This window comes from Harmonia axyridis, chromosome 3 (assembly GCF_914767665.1).
Source record: "Harmonia axyridis chromosome 3, icHarAxyr1.1, whole genome shotgun sequence".
NCBI lineage: Eukaryota > Metazoa > Arthropoda > Insecta > Coleoptera > Coccinellidae > Harmonia > Harmonia axyridis.
In genome coordinates, this window is record NC_059503.1 from 38,659,868 (window position 1) to 38,678,554 (window position 18,687).

Sequence of the window (18,687 nt, forward strand, 5' to 3'; positions counted from 1 at the left end):
GAAATTCTTCCAATTGTCTATTTCTTTGCTTCTAGGATTTTCATGTTCCGATACCAATAAAAAAATAAGTTTTCCTGCTACTCTTAATAATTCATCAAAGCACCTTTCTTTGAAAGGAGCAACGACAAGCTGCCGGACGAACGGCGACTCTTCGCTAGTAGCAGCTATAATTACTGCAAGAAAGGTAGGAAACCAGGAAGGTATAAAATGCATTGGAGATGTCTTGGCGAAATGGTCGAGGCTGGAGAAAATTTTGCCTTTAAAAAATCTTTTGTTCTTGTATTCTGCATAAATATATTTCAGAATGAAAACTAGGAATTTTTTTCCAACCGCACACATGGGTTGACATCACATTGATAAAATCTCACTAATGGCGAATTTTGAAATTGTTACCACTGCAAAAAGATAAAAGATAATCATGAATTTTAGATTGTGCCTAAATTCAGACAATTTTCTTGGGTATTATTTTTTTTATTCGTTTATTTCTCCTCATCATTTTTTCCGTGAATTGATGCATTCAATCAGGTTGAATGTGCTAACAGAGACTAAAAGACCTCAGGTCGACAGTCATTAATAAAACTTCCTCTGTCTCTCTGCGCTATCAATCAAATTTTGTTTGATTCTTTCAACTGAAAATAAATTTTCGATTCATTCTTTGTGTCTTCGTAAATACTTTTTTCCTCAAATATACTCAGCAGTTTGTGTGCTGAAGATTTTCATCATAGCCATTCCGAGTAGAAAAAATTTCATATCTCGACAATGGTTCATTTAATGGCAAAACAAATGACGCGGAATGTTTCAAGTCTATCAAGAAGGTTATTATTCGGCAAAAAAATTTTCTATTCAAGAAATTTACTTGACCTCAAAATGACCTTGAAATCAAACTCCAAAGTTACATTGAAAGCATGTATTCCTGAAGTACTCTTGAAAATAAAGAAACTTTCATTTGAAACATTATTTGATCCAGGCTTTTCCAAGGAGTTATTCGAATGAATTTTTTAAATTGAGTCTCCCTGAATATTCCACTTTAATTCAACTCAGCCAGAAAAAAGTATAGTCGAAAAAATCTTGTAAACAATAAGTGTATCAAATGCTCATGAAAAAATCCAGGAAGAAAATTACTGTGTTTTCACTAGAGCTCAAGTTTATAACGAGGGTAAAGAGAATTAGAATCATCCCATAATAAGGAGTTATCTCAAATTATTTCTTAAATATTGAATGAGAGATTTTGAAAGTCTTGTGTTTTATAACTTTGTTTCTCTCGTCATGAATGATCTTCAAAATTAATTCCACAACATAAGAGATGAGCCTCTCCTGGATCTACTTATCCGGAGCCCATTGAGATTATATTCATAAAAAGAATCAATTCACTATCATTCAACCACCCACGAAAAAAAAAGGAAATTTTTAAATAGTCGCTGTTTCAACAATATTTACTCGATGAATTAGGATGAATTTTTCTTCTGCCTATCACAATGACAGTAATTTATAATAATCGAAATAACCAACATTGGATTTTTATGCAGAACTAAATGGTACCTACCTTAACAATCAACCAGTGTCCACAATTGCATCGTTAAGTTTTTTGATAACCGATTTCCAGTACATTGATTTCAACCCATTTGAAAATCCAATCTATCCAGCAATTATAATAGGTAACCTACCAATGGTGTTAATTGCTTCTGGTTGAGTGTAACACTTTTAATTTGAAATTTAACGAAATTTAGGACAGTTCATCATTTTACGGACCTCGATTATTAATTTTCTGATTACATTGATTTCAATTTAACATCAATTTTTTTGTTTTTTTCGTAAAATTGGCTGTCATATATTTTCCAATCATATAAGATCTTTGAGAGTGATAATCCAATATTTTTCAAATATGCTCCAAACAAATATCAAGTTTGCTCTATCATGAACTGAAGTTCATAGGAGGATTTGAAAGCACGAAAATCAGGAGAAGTATCTACCTACTGACAAAATATTCCCCTCTCATGAAGGAGAATCAATCAAGTGCCTATCTATGATAATCTGTGAACTTCATATAATTAAAATATTCGGTAGCCACAAAGGTTAGATTTTTTTTACATGTGAAGAACATCAGAAATTGATTTCTCGCATATCTTTTGGTGAAATATTCTTTCAATATTAATAAAAGAAAATAAATAAAAACACTTAATAAATTGTGAAACGTATAGTCAAGTGTTTTTATTTATTTTCTTTTATTAATATTGTAAAGAACATCATTCATAAATTTGGAAAAGTTGAAATGTTGAACAAATCTAACGGTGGTCACCGAAAATTTTATTTATTAGGTGTTCACAGCTTATCATAGTATTCTACCTATGATGTACCAAACATGCTCTATGGGCGGTAGATCGGGGGATCTAGGCGACCATGGCAAAAGATTCACATGGGTCGCTCCGAAAAAGTTTAAACGAACTGTGGCAACATGAGGTCTCGGGTATTATCTTGCTGAAATATTGGATTCTCGAGCCGGTTAAGGTAAAGGAGAACATATGGCTCCACTATTTCTTGAAGTTAAGGCTGCGCTGTCATGTTACCTTGAATAAAGACTAAAAGTTACCTACTTGATGCATGTGCAATAGCACCCCATGTCCCCATACCATAACACCAAATCGCAAACACTCTTATTATACTACGTATGGGCAAAATAGAAAATGAAAAAGTGTATTTGAAAAATAAATTTTTCTGCAGAAATATTAAAAAAAAATGTCAACTATTTTTTCCATATGAATCTCCTTAACTCATAAATCGTTGAGTTTATACCTAAGTTATGACATATTGCTGAAATTGTCATCAAATAATCTATCTACCTAATGATGCAATCATATACTGGGTGTGTCATCACGGTGAATCACCCTGTATGTTGATCGCTTGATCAGAACCTGTAAAGATTTGAGGTGAATATTGGACAAAAAATATTCCATATTTCAGTGAGAACAGATGACCGAGTGGAAATTTTGCGCATAGACATAAAATAACAATTTCAGCTTCGTGCGAAATTTATCGCTCACACACGGACGGATGGGAGGATGACACTACACAATGAAAAATGCCTTTCAAAACAAAAAAAAACATTTACGATTTCACCAAAAAACGCTAGTCAGTTTGATGGGTTCAAAATTCATTTATATCACCCTGAAAATCGAAATCGTCCGGATATGTTTACGATTGTCTCATGACAATCCCTTGAGCCAACTTGCCGCAAAACGTGTCCCTATATAATTATAGCGCTTTGGGGAGTTTTCGACGTTTCCGTTCTGTGTATCTATCTACGTGGCCCAACAAACGGAAACAGTAAATTTCATTAGAGCAGAATTATGTTCCATTTAGACTTGGAAAGGTATGAAATTACAAGTCTCCTTTGGGAGTTCCAGCTTCAAAATATTCTAACGAAGGATTCAATCTAGGTGAAATCATATTTAAAATTTTTACGCCTGAAAAAGACGACCGATTACAATGGACTAATAAATATATCTAGATAACTACAGATTTCGGATTATATTTTAAAAATCGCTTTTGAAAGTTTGGTATCCGAAAATGTTCTACAAATTTTCTTTATCCAATAACCATAACCAAATCAATCGTGATTCAAAAACGACAAAAGAAAAAGTGCTTTCGAAACAGTCGTTAACCTCGGAAACCACTTCTTCATTAGAGCGATATTTCATTTACTGAAGCATTTCTGAGTGAATAACAATTATCAAGCCATTGCTTTGCTTGTACAAATTACAAATTTTTCCATCAAGAAGTAGTCATAAATAAACGAAACTTGCTTTCATCCATTTGTGGGCCAGGTCTAGGACTTATAATTTGAACATTTAGAAGAGTGCGTTAAGATTTTTTTTACCCCGTCTATTTTAGAATAAAAAACGGATTCCTGAATTGTTTGAGATCGATTTTAAAACCTCTGTTTTTTGCCAATTTTTGACATTTTGAGAAAATTCCTCTAATTCTGATTGGCTGCATCTCGGTTGATATGAAGTTAAGACAAAAGTTTCTGAAAACAAAATTATAAGGAATACAATTATCTACAACTTCGAAAATGAACGTTTTGGTCGAAAAATAATTAAGTTGAAAGTTATAAGCAAAAAACCGAAAAATGTCCAAAAATGTTGGGGTTTATCCGCCCTCCTCAAGTAAGCACAGGCTCCTTGAGTTGGATAACTTGACAGGGTCATCCCACAAAACCCTCGAACAACCTGTAGAAGTTTCATTAAGTACGGAATTTTATCCAGCAGACCCCACTTTTTTTCTTTGTCTACTGGACTATTATTTTGATTTACTGTATCTCAATTGATATTGGGTTTATGTAAAAGTTTGTGAATACGAAATTGTGGAGAATTTAATGATCTACTACTTTAAAAATAAACGTTCTGGTAGAAAACTCATTAGGTTAGTATTTATGAGCAAAAAACCGAAAATGTTCAGATTCTTCGGCCCTCCTCAAGTTAACACAGGGTCCTCGTGTTGGATAACTTGACAGAATCATCCCACAGCACCTCCAAACAACCTGTGGAAATTTCATTAAGTTCGAAATTTTTTCCAGGTAAAATGTACAGGGTGAGCAAATAAGCGAGGTAAGCAGCTATATCTCAGGATCCACTCATCGTAGAGACTTGCGGTAAAAATGTTTACTACTAAAAGGTACAAGAAAACACACAAATTTGATGGGAGATCTGTTTCTGTCAGAACTTAAAGACCCAATTTGGTTTTTTGCAGTGCATCAGTTGAAGAATATCTTCTTTCGGCCATAACTTCAGAACGCCTTAAACTATCGCTTTGCGACCTTCAGGTTTTTTTATGCATATTTGATGGAATTTCTGTTTCTGTTAAGAAAATCCTATCATTACATTCGAAATTTCGAAGTAAAACGAACAAAATAATGAACTTCTTACTTAGCGCCCCCTATCGAAAGCAGCAAAAACAAATTTATCACGAGTATATTTTGTCCTCAATCAACAAGATATTATCTTTCAGACAAGATCTAATTCGCTCAAAAATGTTGAACCAAACTGAAGTTACAGGCATTTCAATCAGTCAGATTTCTCCCTTCCACATACCCCTATTTGATGTCGTAAAATCGAAAAAGACAATTAAAAAAGATAGAGAATTTTCCAAGGATTACAGTGATGATATTTTTTCATCAACTTCATATGAAACATTTTCGAGTAAAATTCATTTTTCTACTCGACGGTAGCTATTACGCCTCCAAGCGGTCTAGGTATGAACTTCAATACAATTTCCAGTGTGTTTTCTCGTAAACTTTAGTGTTAAAAATTTTTACCGCAAGTCTCTACGATGAGTGGATCCTGAGATATAGCCGCTTACCTCGCTTATTTGCCCACCCTGTACATATCTACTGGACTATAGACCTTTCGCCGATTTTTGAATTTTGATGTGATGTTTTTGGCGTATTCGTTTCACATTTGAGACCAATAAAAATATATCATTGAGGAAGAATGATGGTTGTTGTAAGAGCATCAAACAAAAGACCAATACATATTTTCAAAGAGATCTCAATCAATTATGGATAGATTCATTATAACACGCAATTTTTTTTTAGATGAACTGTATCTGATGAGATAGAGATCATCTATCTCATCAGATAGAGTTCATTTAAAAAAAAATTGCGTGTTATAATAAATCTATCCATAATCGATTGAGATCTCTTTGAAAATATTTATTGGTCGCTTATGATGATAAGTAGAATCAATCAGTATAATCGAATTTATGTAGGCGCAGCAACATATACGATTAGGGGTGCAACAACAAACTTACCTATTGTAGTAATCAGAGTTAGAGAATATAAGAATGAAGAGCTGAAGCTCCATTTATGTGCTTGTGGATATCCCAGGTGATTGAGGTTACCCTCGTAGTCGTTCAATACTTTGAATAGAGATTCTTGAAACATCAATACTTCTTCCGCGGCTAACCTAGTCCAATTTTCCTTATAAAGAATGTTCAAATTCTCCGTGATACTCCACAAACGTTCCACCGTTTGAGACCTCAACACGCCTACTAAACTATCTTCGTTCTGAGCCGATTTCGTGGATCCAAGAGCCGAGTCTTGACGGAATCCACCTTCCAGCGCCATGAACACGACCGCACCAAAGAGAGTGTAGATCAGGACGAGGCAACAAACACCAAAAGTGACTAGAAGAGAAGTGGTTTTATTCTTGTCCGGGCATGTGTAGCAACAGCAGAAGACCGAATCTTTCTGGTAGTTATCATGATCGTAGCAGGTTCGCTTATATACCGGGCTTCCTGTTGGAGATGGCCTCTTCAAGTATGGAGAATGTGGGAGGTATCCCGAGTAAATAGATGAAGATTGGTTTCCTCTGATCATCTTGTCTATGAATCTGGGTCTGTCACGAAATTTTCGTCATCTTTCTCCCCGACACTGAAACAAATAAAAGAATGTTTTAGAAATCATTAGTATGAATTATTAGAAGAGATTCAAGGTATAGAAGGATAAATACACTGATCAACAATTGCTAGGGATCACTTATGAACTTCTCTTCATTTGTATTTTTTTCAAGTTATCTCGTGAATATCTGTACATTATATGTTCTCTAAGGAAAAAGTAAGATGTTTTGAGTTGATTATATCAAAGTCTTCCTCACATCATCGGCTCTTGTTCACAAAATCGATTATTATCTGTAGGCTGTTACAGGTGGAGTGAAAAGCAATGTGGTATTTGTTATTAAATCTGTTTTTTTTCTCTCGTTCATACAAATAACGTGACAATAATTGAAGAAATGAGAACAATATCAGCTTATCAGTCATGCCGAGAAGACGTTTGGCTCCTGTGCAACTGGACCAAATCATACGGTGGATACAGGAAGGTTTGTCCCAGCGAGAAGTGTCCCGGCGGCGGCGGTTGAATGTTTCGCAAAGTGTCGTGAGTCAGGCTTGGAATTGGTTCATCCAAAACGACTCAGTAGCTTATGTTCATGGGGGAGGTCGGCAGCGCAGTACAACAGCTGCCCAAGATCGTCTTTTGATCCTCAATGCTAGGAGAAATCCCACTTACCCGGCGTTGCGGCTCAATAGATCACTGAGAGTTGCAACAGGAACCAGACTGTAAGACGACGACTACATGTTCGTGGTTTGAGAGCACGTAGGAGGGTTCAACATCCCCGTTTGAATAGGGAACACCGGGTTCATCGACGGCAATGGGCTGAGGAGCACCGCAATTGGACACTTGAAGATTGGAGCCGATGTTTATTTACGGATGAGTCTAGATTTCGTTTGGTCAACTCCGATGGACGTATTCTTGCTTGGAGGGAAAGAGGTCGAAGGTATGCAGAACAGTTTATGGTACCCACAACAGCTTTTGGCGGAGGTTCTATATGTGTATGGGGAGGCATTTGTTTGAACCAACGCACAGAGTTGGTTGTTCTGCAGTACACCACCATGATCAGCCAGAGATATCACGATATGATTATTGAACCCATAATTGTTCCGTTTGCAGCTGCCGTGGGCGAGAATTTCATTTTAATTGACGATAATGCCCGTCCACACCGTAATCGTCTGGTTAATGAAGCGCTAGAAACTCATGCTATTGATAGGATGGACTGGCCAGCTCGCTCTCCAGACATGAATTGCATCGAACATGTCTGGTCTGAGATGTCTAGACAATTGTCAACCTTAGAACAACCGATCAATAACCTGGAGGACTTTTCTAACGCTTTACGGGATATTTGGACAAATTTGCTCCAAAATTTTATAAATCGTTTGATCGAAAGTATGCCTCGTAGGGTAGAATGCTTGAGACGAGCTCGTGAGGGACCAACTAGATACTAGCTTAACCGAATCTTCAGCCTTCTTGTGGTTTCATCATAAAATTTTTATGTTATTCAAACACAGAATATTGAGTGTTCCTAATAAAGCCTTTTTTCTCTCCAACTTTCCATTTTTTCATTCTTTTCTCAAATGAACCATATTATCAACTGAAAATACTCTGATATCTGACTAAATTAATAATCTAGGAGTGAATATTTCAGAAATAAATTCAGAACAAGTAAGTGATCCCTATCAATTGTTGAGCAGTGTTATAACGACTTTATTATTTCCAAAACATTTTTGAACTATCATTGAAATTGGTCGTTTTGCTCTATGAAACATTTTGATATACCGAAGTGATTCGTTCATCCCCTTTCAGAATTCACTGGAAATTCTTGAAGGTAATCAGATTCGAGAAAAAACTCATACTCCTCAAAATCAGCTCGCTCGGCTTGATTCATAATCTTTGAAGAGTTTTGGAAAAAAGTGTCTACTTTTCTTGTCGGAAACTACTCGTACAATAGTTGGTTTTTCAAGGAATTGTCTTTCCAAGTACTTATGTCGATTCGACCTTTTTCGATATATCGAAAGTGGAAAGAAGTATCTACTTTTCTTGTCGAAAACAGCAATAGATGCTTTTTTAAGGAATTGTTTTTCCAGGGACTTATGTGGATATGGCCTTCTTCGATATATCGAAAGTGGTACAGTAAAAACTCTAATCTCTCAGACGGAAACTTCAAGAACAAAGAATTGAGGAGAAGTTGAACAAACAACTCAGGATGTTCGCTTCAGTATCGCCATGGCTCGATCCGATTAGCATATAGGTACGTGGTATTTCCATCTGATTTATTGTTGTTCTTGTCAACCCCGAGTTGTAATGTTTCTACCTAAAATGTAGAATGGGATTTTGCAGGTTTGAAATATCCTGATATAGTTGACGACGATTCACTATCAATAGATGGAAATATTATATTCCCATGTTTTAGAGTGGGTTCGTTCTATGGTTAGAGAGCACTCGACTTTATCCGTTGAATATTTCAACTCATATTTCATGATGGAGCTTTTCTATTTGAAGTACCGTCTTTTAAGTAGTATTTCGAAAGAAAAATGCGAGTCTTTTTTTGCTTTGTATTCGTAAAAAGGTTTCATTTCGAAGGATAGATATTGTTTTTCAAGAATCATTGCCAGTGTACAGTGCATCCCATTTTGGGTGAGACAGCCAGGTTTCTCGCTTGTTATTTAAGATAGAGCCTTGCGTTCCTCTCCTACTTTTTCGTGAAACTCAAGTTGGTCTTATCAGATTTTGCATAACTGTTTCCGTTCAAGAGATACAGGGTGATTTTGGAAATTGATACTTTTCGGACACCTCCTTTATCTCCGAAGTTATTAGAAATAATGCTGAGGTAAAAACTACGTCTGAATCAGAATTCTGCGTAGAATCCAGTGGCGTACTCAATTTTTTTTTCGGGGTATGGTTTTGAAGATTCAACACAAACCTATATTTTTTTTAATGGAACACCATGCATATCATTACTTCGTTGAATTCGTTATTTTTTCCCTTCAAAATGATGTATGATACTATGTAGGTAGGATGTTCAGAAATGTTAAAAAAAACACTAAAACATCAAATAATGATGATTTTTTGTAAATGAGCCATGAATTTTTTATGTTTCAATAAGAGGATTATTACTTTCGATTTTTAAAAGTAGTAGGTCATTGATGATACAAACATCCTTGTTGTTATTATGGCTACTATGCATTTAATAATAATAATAATAATAATAATATCGTTTATTCATAAAAAGCATACAATAGTACAAGAATAAACGCGGCATCACTGAAGCAATATAATTGCTCGTGCGTGATATTGCCAAAGAGTACATCAATTTTACTTCGTACATTATAATTAAAACACCACAATCATCAAAAAAACGAAAATACAAAATTTACAAAACGCATAAAAAGAATGGAAGGATGTCACGATCATTTCTACACAGTACTGAGGCATCATAGCTGGTCACGACAACCTCGAAGTCAGCCGAATAACACCCTGTAGATTTCCTCGCCGCCCTCTCTGAGCCAATTCTTCACTTCGTACTTGAACCTTTTATGACCCACCAATGTCTTGTACTCGTCTGGGAGCAAATCCCAAATCTTTGGACCCAAAAATTTGCAGTGCCTTTGTCCGACGGTTTTTGAACATCTGGGAATTAATACTTTATTTTCCCTACCTCTGGTGTTGTATGAATGTTCAATATGTTCTATTTGCAACTTTCGACTGCGTACATTCAATATCATCTTCAAACAAAACAACTGCCGGATGTCTAGCACTCCGCTCTGTTTGAACAGAAGTACACTTGGATAACACTGTTCCCTTCCCAACATCGTCTTCAGAATTCTCTTTTGAACAACTTTCAGCCCTCGAATATAGCATTCACTAACACCGCCCCATCCCACGAGACCATAAAGGAGCTGACTCTGTATGAGGCCATTGTATACCATCATCAATTGAGGCAGCTCAAGACATTCTCTCAATATTCTGAATCTCGACAAAAAACAACGCAGCTTGTTGGTGAGCTGTGTAACATGCAAATCCCATCTCATATGTCGATCAATCGTCAAGCCCAGATATTTAACTGAGGAGGTCTCTGGTACCGAGATTGTGGTATCGATGTTCAACGATCCCAAGTTAGGCAACTTACTGCAATAGCTGGTGAAAGGAAGGTATCTGGTTTTTTCCACATTAAGTGTCAGTTTATTAAACCGAAACCATTCCACAATTTTTCTGAAATCACTTTCCGATTTCGTCTTCAACTCCTGCCAGGATGCGGCGTTATAAAAGATTACCGTGTCGTCTGCAAAACTCAGAACAACTCCTTCTGTATCTAGGGTCAACAAATCATTAATATAGATGGTAAACAACATAGGACCCAAAACTGTTCCTTGTGGAACACCGTATGTAACCGGTAGCACGTCACTGACTGCTCCCTCCACCTCAACCATCTGCTTCCGATCCGATAAGTAGGAGCTAATGAGATCGTATGCCCTGCCTCTCATACCAATATTTTCCAACTTCTCCAAGAGCTTGTGATGGCATACCGTATCGAAGGCTCTTGAAAGATCGACGAAAATGCTCAACGCCGGTTTAGAAGCGTCCATTGCTTTATAAATAAGTGATGTTAATTCATAGATTGCATCGTCCGTTGATTTACCGTCTCTGAATCCATATTGTTTCTCAGATAGTATTTTGTTCTTATTCAGGAACTTAGTTAGCCTTTTCTTAATAATTTTCTCGATGACTTTTCCAATGTTTGAGATTAGTGATATAGGTCTATAGTTTTCAAGTTGTAATTTATTTCCACTCTTGTGTACTGGTTTGATGATGCCGATCTTAAAAATGTCAGGAAAAATTCCATCTTCGAAGCAACGATTAACAATATGTGCTAGAGGAAGAGATATCAAATCAGCTACAGTTTTCAACTCGCTCGTTCTTATTTTATCAATACCAGGGCTCTTATTGGATTTCAGCTCTCCTATTGTACTGAGTACTTCGTCGGCGTCAGTGGGGTACAAAAACATACAATTAACATTTCTGGTCCCTTTTTCCTTATAATCTGAGGGTGCTTTGATCCCATCCGCGAGCTTTTGTCCTATTTCACTATAATAGTTATTGAACGCATTTGCTATCTTCTGCTTGTCTGAAACCTCCTCATTATTGATCTGAATCTTCTCAACAACTGTTCTGGAACTGTTCTTATTGCACGCTTCATTAACGCAACTCCAGAGAGCCTTTGTCTTATTCTTGCTTCGGTCAATTTCATTTTGGAAAAATAATTTTTTTGCACTTGCAGTGAGTTTTCTTAGCTTATTTTTATAGTTGTTATACTTATTTTTTACTTCGACGTTGTTGGGATCTGTTCGTAAAATCCTATAGAGTTTATTTTTTTCTTTTATGGATATTAATAAACCTCTTGTTATCCATTTCTTCCTCGATTGTTCCATCTTTTTCACCTTTTTTTCGCAGGTGTTCTTGGCGGAGTAGTATTTCAGCTTATCAACGAATATCTCAGACATCATGTTCACATCATTTCCCCCATACACATCATGCCACGTCTCGCTTTCTAAATCTGATCTGAAGTTCTTAAGATTAAGGAATTTCTTTGTTCGAGCTTTTTGGACTGTATCTAAACTTTCATTCGCATAGAATATCAAAGCTATGGGGTGATGGTCACTTATTTTGTCATGAAAGATGAAGGATTTTATTTCAGTCGTGGAAAATTTTGTCTTTACAAAAAAATGATCCAGGCACGTCATACTGTCAGGTCTAGTCACGGCATTTATATATGATGTATACCCAAAATATGCTAAATTATTTTTGTACTCCTCAACATATTCATTATTCGATAGCAGATCAATATTCATGTCTCCCGTTATAATATGGGACTTGCAGTGGGCAACCGTGCTGAGGTAATTGTAAAAATTTATGTTGAATTCTTGAAGGCACGAACTAGGTGACCGATATATAGAGGTTATTATTATTTTTTTGTTGTCGCTTTCCACCTCAAGTTCTAGAACTTTCATGTTACCCAGGTCAACATTCGATTGTTTATATTTCATGCTATCCCTGATGAAAATAATAACACCATCATTCTTATTTAAATGTGACTCATTATAAAGCGTTTCATACCCGCTCATTCCGTAAACGGAAGCATCAGATGTTACAAAAGTTTCCGTCAGCACAATCACGTCGAAAGTATCATCCAACTGACTCAAGTAAATATATAGTTCATCCACATTTTTATTGATACTTCTTATATTAGTATGAAAGATCTTCAGATCTCTGACATCCCTCCTTAAAAATACATTAAAATCACTCACCCTTTCTATCTCGTAAGTCTGTTTATTTTCAACTTCATAGTCTCTAATAAACGGATCCATTTAGAGACTTATTTTTTTATTTTCGAACGGGTTTCTATGTTATTTTTATTCAATATCTCTTTTTTCTGCTTCAGTTGCGTGTTTGGTTCCTTGAGATTTCCGTCCGAAACCTGAACCGACGGAGACGGAGAAATATTTGAAGAATTTTCAATATGTTTCAGATACGCTTCTCTTGCGGCATTCCTGTTAGGTAGTTCAGGAATGGTTGCCGTTGAGGCCACAGAGGTACCAGGAGCACTGGCGACCTCTAACTCCTCTACAGTGTCCGAAGGTATTTCCAGTTGTTCCACGGTATACACTTGATCATTAACGTGCAATCTGTTCTTCTTGATGAAACAGTTACTGTTTTGGTCCTGTTTAGCAATCTGCAAATGTTTCCTCAGTACTGAACTTTCCAGTCGTTGCTTTACTGTCATATCATTCGCAATTGTCACAGTTGTTCCCTTTAGTAACTTCGACTGCCGTAGTACTTGTGACTTCTTCAAAAAAGACACAAAATCCACTTTGATCGGACAAGAATCAGTTTTCCCCAACGGATAGTAATTATTCAGGTCTGTGTCCTTAACATCCACTCCAACAACTTTCTTCAGTTCACCTGTGATGAAATCAATAGGAATTATCTGCTTGGGATGTTTCAAGCCGAATATAATTACGCTATTTTCCCGGCCCTTTCTATCCAGCTCCTCAAGTTTATCCAAAACCAACAAATTCTCTTTTTCCAGGCTTGTTATCCTCTTACTTATCTCCTCCACCTTGTTTGAAATTCGTGTCTCCACCGCTTCTATAAATGATTTCAATTCTCGCGTCATTCGCCTCACCTCCTCCAAAACTACATCAGCCGTCGCAGACATTTTTCTAACAATCCTTGCGTGTATGGTCACTTTAACACCCAGACGGTATCAGTGCCGATAAGTTTTTGCGACGTTCTCGATTTCAGGAATATTAATATCCTCTATTATTGTTATTTTTGGGTATTTTACACAAATTTTTTGATGGAATCTTTGTCAACTATTAATGACTCCCAAAACTCTATTTGTAAGAATAATTTTCAGAAGCGTTAGGGTTTCTATTTCGTGGAATTTTCGGTATACTTTGCAGGTCTGTCTGATAACATGTACACCCGATAACACGATAACACTATAATTATTTGTATTGGACAAATGTATCCAGAGTTGTTAAGAAACAACACAGTTTCAAATTTTCCCTTCTGTCATCAGTTGTTATATCAATAGCTGTTATTTCATTCTACCTGGAATTTGCGATATCACTCTCTAAATAAAAACTGATAATAAACAAGGGAGCATTGTTTTATCAAGTAGGCATTGGAGGAAAAAAAACAATCTGATCTAGCTGTCATCGCTATGAATTATTGTTTTTATTATTGATTCTTCTTTTACATGGAAAATCCATTGCCCATTAAGAAAAAATCATCATTATTTGATATTTTAGTGTTTTTTTAACATTTCTGAACATCCCACCTACATAGTATCATATATCATTTTGAAGGGAAAAAAATAACGAATTCAACGAAGTAATGATATATAGGGTGTTCCATTGAAAAAAATATAGGTTTGTGTTGAATCTTCAAAACCTTACCCCGAACAAAAAAATTGAGTACGCCACTGGATTCTACGAAAAATTCTGATTCAGACGTAGTTTTTACCTCAGCATTATTTCTAATAACTTCGGAGATAAAGGAGGGGTCCGAAAAGTATCAATTTCCAAAATCACCCTGTATCTCTTGAACGGAAACAGTTATGCAAAATCTTATTAGACCAACTTGAGTTTCACGAAAAAGTAGGACAGGAACGTGAAAATCGCAAAGCTCTATTTTTAATGACAAGCAAGAAACCTGGCTGTCTCACCCAAAATGGGATGCACTGTACAATGTCCGTTTGGTATTTTTAATACCTGGTCGTAGAAGATCGACAAGCTCCTTGGCGACTTTGACACTGGTGGATCTCTTGGAATTGCTAACAAATGAATTTAATTGTAACAAATAATTTGAATATTCAATTTTCATTTCAAAAATAAATAGGAAATTGAAAAAATGTTATTATAAAATTTGAAAAAACCTTCTGAAATTCTCGAAAAAAAAAATTGAAAACATTCCTTTTCGAGATTTATTATTGACAAACTGGTATTAGATCTGATCAGGCTGAGATCAGATCTTAGATAAATTAGAAGTCTTTTGAGGACCGAGAAGGATTGTTCATCTGACACATTTGAAATAGGTTTGGTGAATTTGTAACAGAATTAAAATATTTGGAAAAGTTACTTTATCCTTTTGAACGACCTCAAATTTTGAATCTTCTGCTTTCGAAAGTTATTAACAGAAATTCTTGTTGGGTCCAGGATCAATCTTCATTATCAACCTCATATAAAATATATTATGTGATCATTCGATTATTTCATTATTCAAAATGTCTTTTTCTTTATCTTATATATTCAATTTATAGTTAAATGGATAATTACCGGGTTTTTCACCATAATTTGACCCCCCCTTTAACTTTGTTACTAAAAGAGGTACAAAAAAATGTTTTCTACAAAAGTTTCACGAAATCGACTAGTGTTTCCAAAAATGATTTCACAAAACAAAAACTATACAGAGTGGGCAACATATTGATTGCAACTTCATTTTTTCAAATGGAACACCCTGTATATTTTTCTATATTTGACTAGCTCTTTTTCCCCTGATTTCGAATATATAACATATGTTTGGTCTATTTCTCTTATTCTGAGTACCACAGAGTTTCAAATTTTTAAAACCACCTGGAAAGCTAAGTAGTCAGTTTTCAAGTGGAAGGCTGTAATAATTCAAAATGCTCTTTTTTGAGTTATCTCGTTGGGAACGATGTACGTTTCATACGCAGAAAGCGGAAAAATTTGAAATATTTTCACTTTATGTGAAGAACAATAAAAATAAGAAAGCTAGCTACAAGGGGAGAATATATGGAGTTGCATCCAAATCATCCAATTCCAATTTATAGTGAAAAACGTTTATCATATCGTTGTCAATGATATAACTGAGAAAAAAAGCATTTTGAGTTATCGCAGCCTACCACTTGAAAACTGATTACTGAGCATGCCAGGTGGTTCTTGAAAATTTGAAACTCTGTGGTACTCAGAATAAGAGAGATAGACCAAACATATGTTATATATTCAAAATCCGGGGAAAAAGAGCTAGTCAAATATAGAAAAATATACAGGGTGTTCCATTTGAAAAAATTAAGTTGCTATCAATATGTTGCCCACCCTGTATATATTTCATTTTTTGGAATCATTTTAAAAAACACTAGTCGATTTCGTGAAACTTTTGTAGAAAACATTTTTTTGTACCTCTTTTAGTAACAAAGTTAAAGGGGGGGTCAAATTATGGTGAAAAACCCGGTACATTATATCGATATGTCTTCCTCTCTTTTTTCGAATTTATTTCCTTTTTCTTTTACCAGTTGAGCCGAATATAAGAATGAGTAGGGAAGATCATTGTTGAAACAACACATGTGTTATTTTTTTTATAAACCTGTTGGAACGTATAATGATAGCGATCGTAACTCCTGCGGAATACGTACATTTCCTGCTGTTTGGTAATGTTTCACCTGCACTTAACGCTACATATATAACCAGATGCTGTTAGGGTTGCAAACAAAGCGGAACGTGGTTCTTCATCAGCAGTTTGAATTTTTTTTTGGTGGTATTTCGAAGTTCCGGTCGCTTGTATATCTGTGCGGAATTTTCCAGTTTTATTATCTCGATGGATATTCTGGATGAAAAGCATTCCAATAACGGTTAATGGTTTCGAGTATTGGTTTTCAGGATTACAATGACTCTTGCATAGTAGATGCATATGTGTTTTTCAACAGCCTTTTGTTTTTATTTTCCAATTTATCGTAAAACACTGTTGTCACGAATGGTGATAAAATTGAACACATCGAATATTTCCATGTCACACAAGCAATTAAGTTCAAACAATTTCCTTCTATTTGTGCAAGGAATTATAACCAAACTATACTCAAAGTCAATAGTGGCGTGGGATCGAATTTCATTGACAGCGTGTACTGACTGTTATTAATAATGAATAAATATACTAAACAAATAATCCTTTATTTGATTCTTTATATACCTACATACCATGTAGATCATGTCAAATTAATAGTAATAAATCTATAAAACAACTATTCATATTTTCATTGAAGTTCACTGAAATCCCTATCATCCAAAAACTCATTAATTGAATAATAATATTTTTTAATTGAGAACATCTTTAGTGATTTTTTTTTAATATTTTTAGATCTCGTTCTGAAAACAGTTGGCAACCGATTCATATTAATATAATAGAATAAGCAATATTTACAAAGGTAAAATTTGGTTTTACACAAATATAATTTGCTCCTATTCTTATGGGCAAGTTTCATTCCCAAGTTTTTGTTTTCAGATGGATTATTTATATTGTACATTACACATTCATATACGTATAAGCTATACGAAGTTGAGATGTTATATTCAACAAATATATTTCTACATATTACCGTTTGTTTTAATTTGAATTTGGTTCTTCAACATATATTCTGCAAAATAAAGAATATATTTCTTTTAACTGACTTGTCCCAGAATATACCCCATATTTCATATATTTCATTGTAGATTGCACATAGGAATAGAGTAATGAAGATCTTAAAATGTTACATAACTGATATTTTCGAAGAGCATTAGCTCCAAATTTGTCCAAGTCACCTCTTAATGCAAGATAATCCTTGTTCTTTCAGTGCTAGAATTCGAAATAACAAATAAATTTCTAAATTTGGGATTGCTGTTATGGACATCCGAATCAACCATGCAATTTGGAGGTGGTCCTTCTTATTTGGATTCAGACTAAATCGTTATTCGGTGAATACTTTAGAATATGAACTGTTGTTGTGAAGAGGTAATATGGGTAGAAATACTTCATACTCGTGCGAAAAAATTGAATATATTGTCACACAAACACTGCAAAGCTCTCTCTATATGTGATTTCACTGCGTACTCACGAAGATATGATTTTTTTCTTCTAGATCACATCACACTTCTAATAGAAGAGCATCGTCAGTGCAAATGCTGTATGCTCATGGTATACGCTATTTCATCTATTTCATTGATACTCACCTTGAATTCTCAATACGTACAGACGAACCACCATGAGCATGATTTGATGCACTATCTCTAGGCATCGTTCGGCTAGGAGTTGGGATTGAGGCACCTTTCAGCATGAATGCTTTACTTACAAGCGCATTGCTCGATATAAAGAGTTCTTCGACAGCGGCTCATAACAAGGGACAAGCTACTCATAAGGAAATGTTTATTGATCACCGTGTATGCAAGGGCGGTCCTAGACTTAAATTTTAGGGGGGCCACCCTTATGGGATTCAAGTTCTTGATGAGACCATATCGTACATTATATTATCTGCTTGATACGCATATTAAGTCTTAGGTGGTTCAATTGGGGGGGGGGGGGTTTCATAACCCCCTTGACCCCCCCACCCCGGGACTACGCTTGCCTTTATGACGGTGCCAAGCAGAAGATTCAGAATTTTTATAATGAATCAATTTTTTGTGGATACAAAAACTGAAAAAAAAACAGGGTGATATAATATTCACGAAAATAGGAAAAGTATAAAATTTTCTTAATCCTGATTTATTCAATTTCAGAAATATTGAAGGAAGGCGATAATTAAGAGTGGCAAAACTTCAAAATTTGAAATTATTCCGTCTATTAGTTAAAGAGTTATTGAACTGTGAAATTTCAATCGTAAGATGAGGTTTTTTTTTTGTAGATGTTCAATAACAATTTCAAACTTGATGCATAATTTCTTGTCAACCGCTCTAGTAACGCTTCAGAAAATTGAAGCAGATCTGACTGATTTGAAATTCAGTTGGTGTTTGTGAAGTAGTCACTCCAAT

General features: G+C 35.3%; 1 protein-coding gene across 1 annotated transcript in view; it reads right to left on the reverse strand.

Moving 5' to 3' along the window:
• Positions 1-18,687, reverse strand: part of LOC123674976 (TWiK family of potassium channels protein 7-like) — a 621,245-nt gene that overhangs the window by 348,969 nt on the left and 253,589 nt on the right. The window contains exon 3 of the mRNA XM_045610173.1: positions 5,806-6,427. Coding sequence (XP_045466129.1) covers positions 5,806-6,373 — 568 coding nt within the window. The 5' untranslated portion in view covers positions 6,374-6,427. The remainder of the gene's footprint in view (positions 1-5,805; positions 6,428-18,687) is intronic.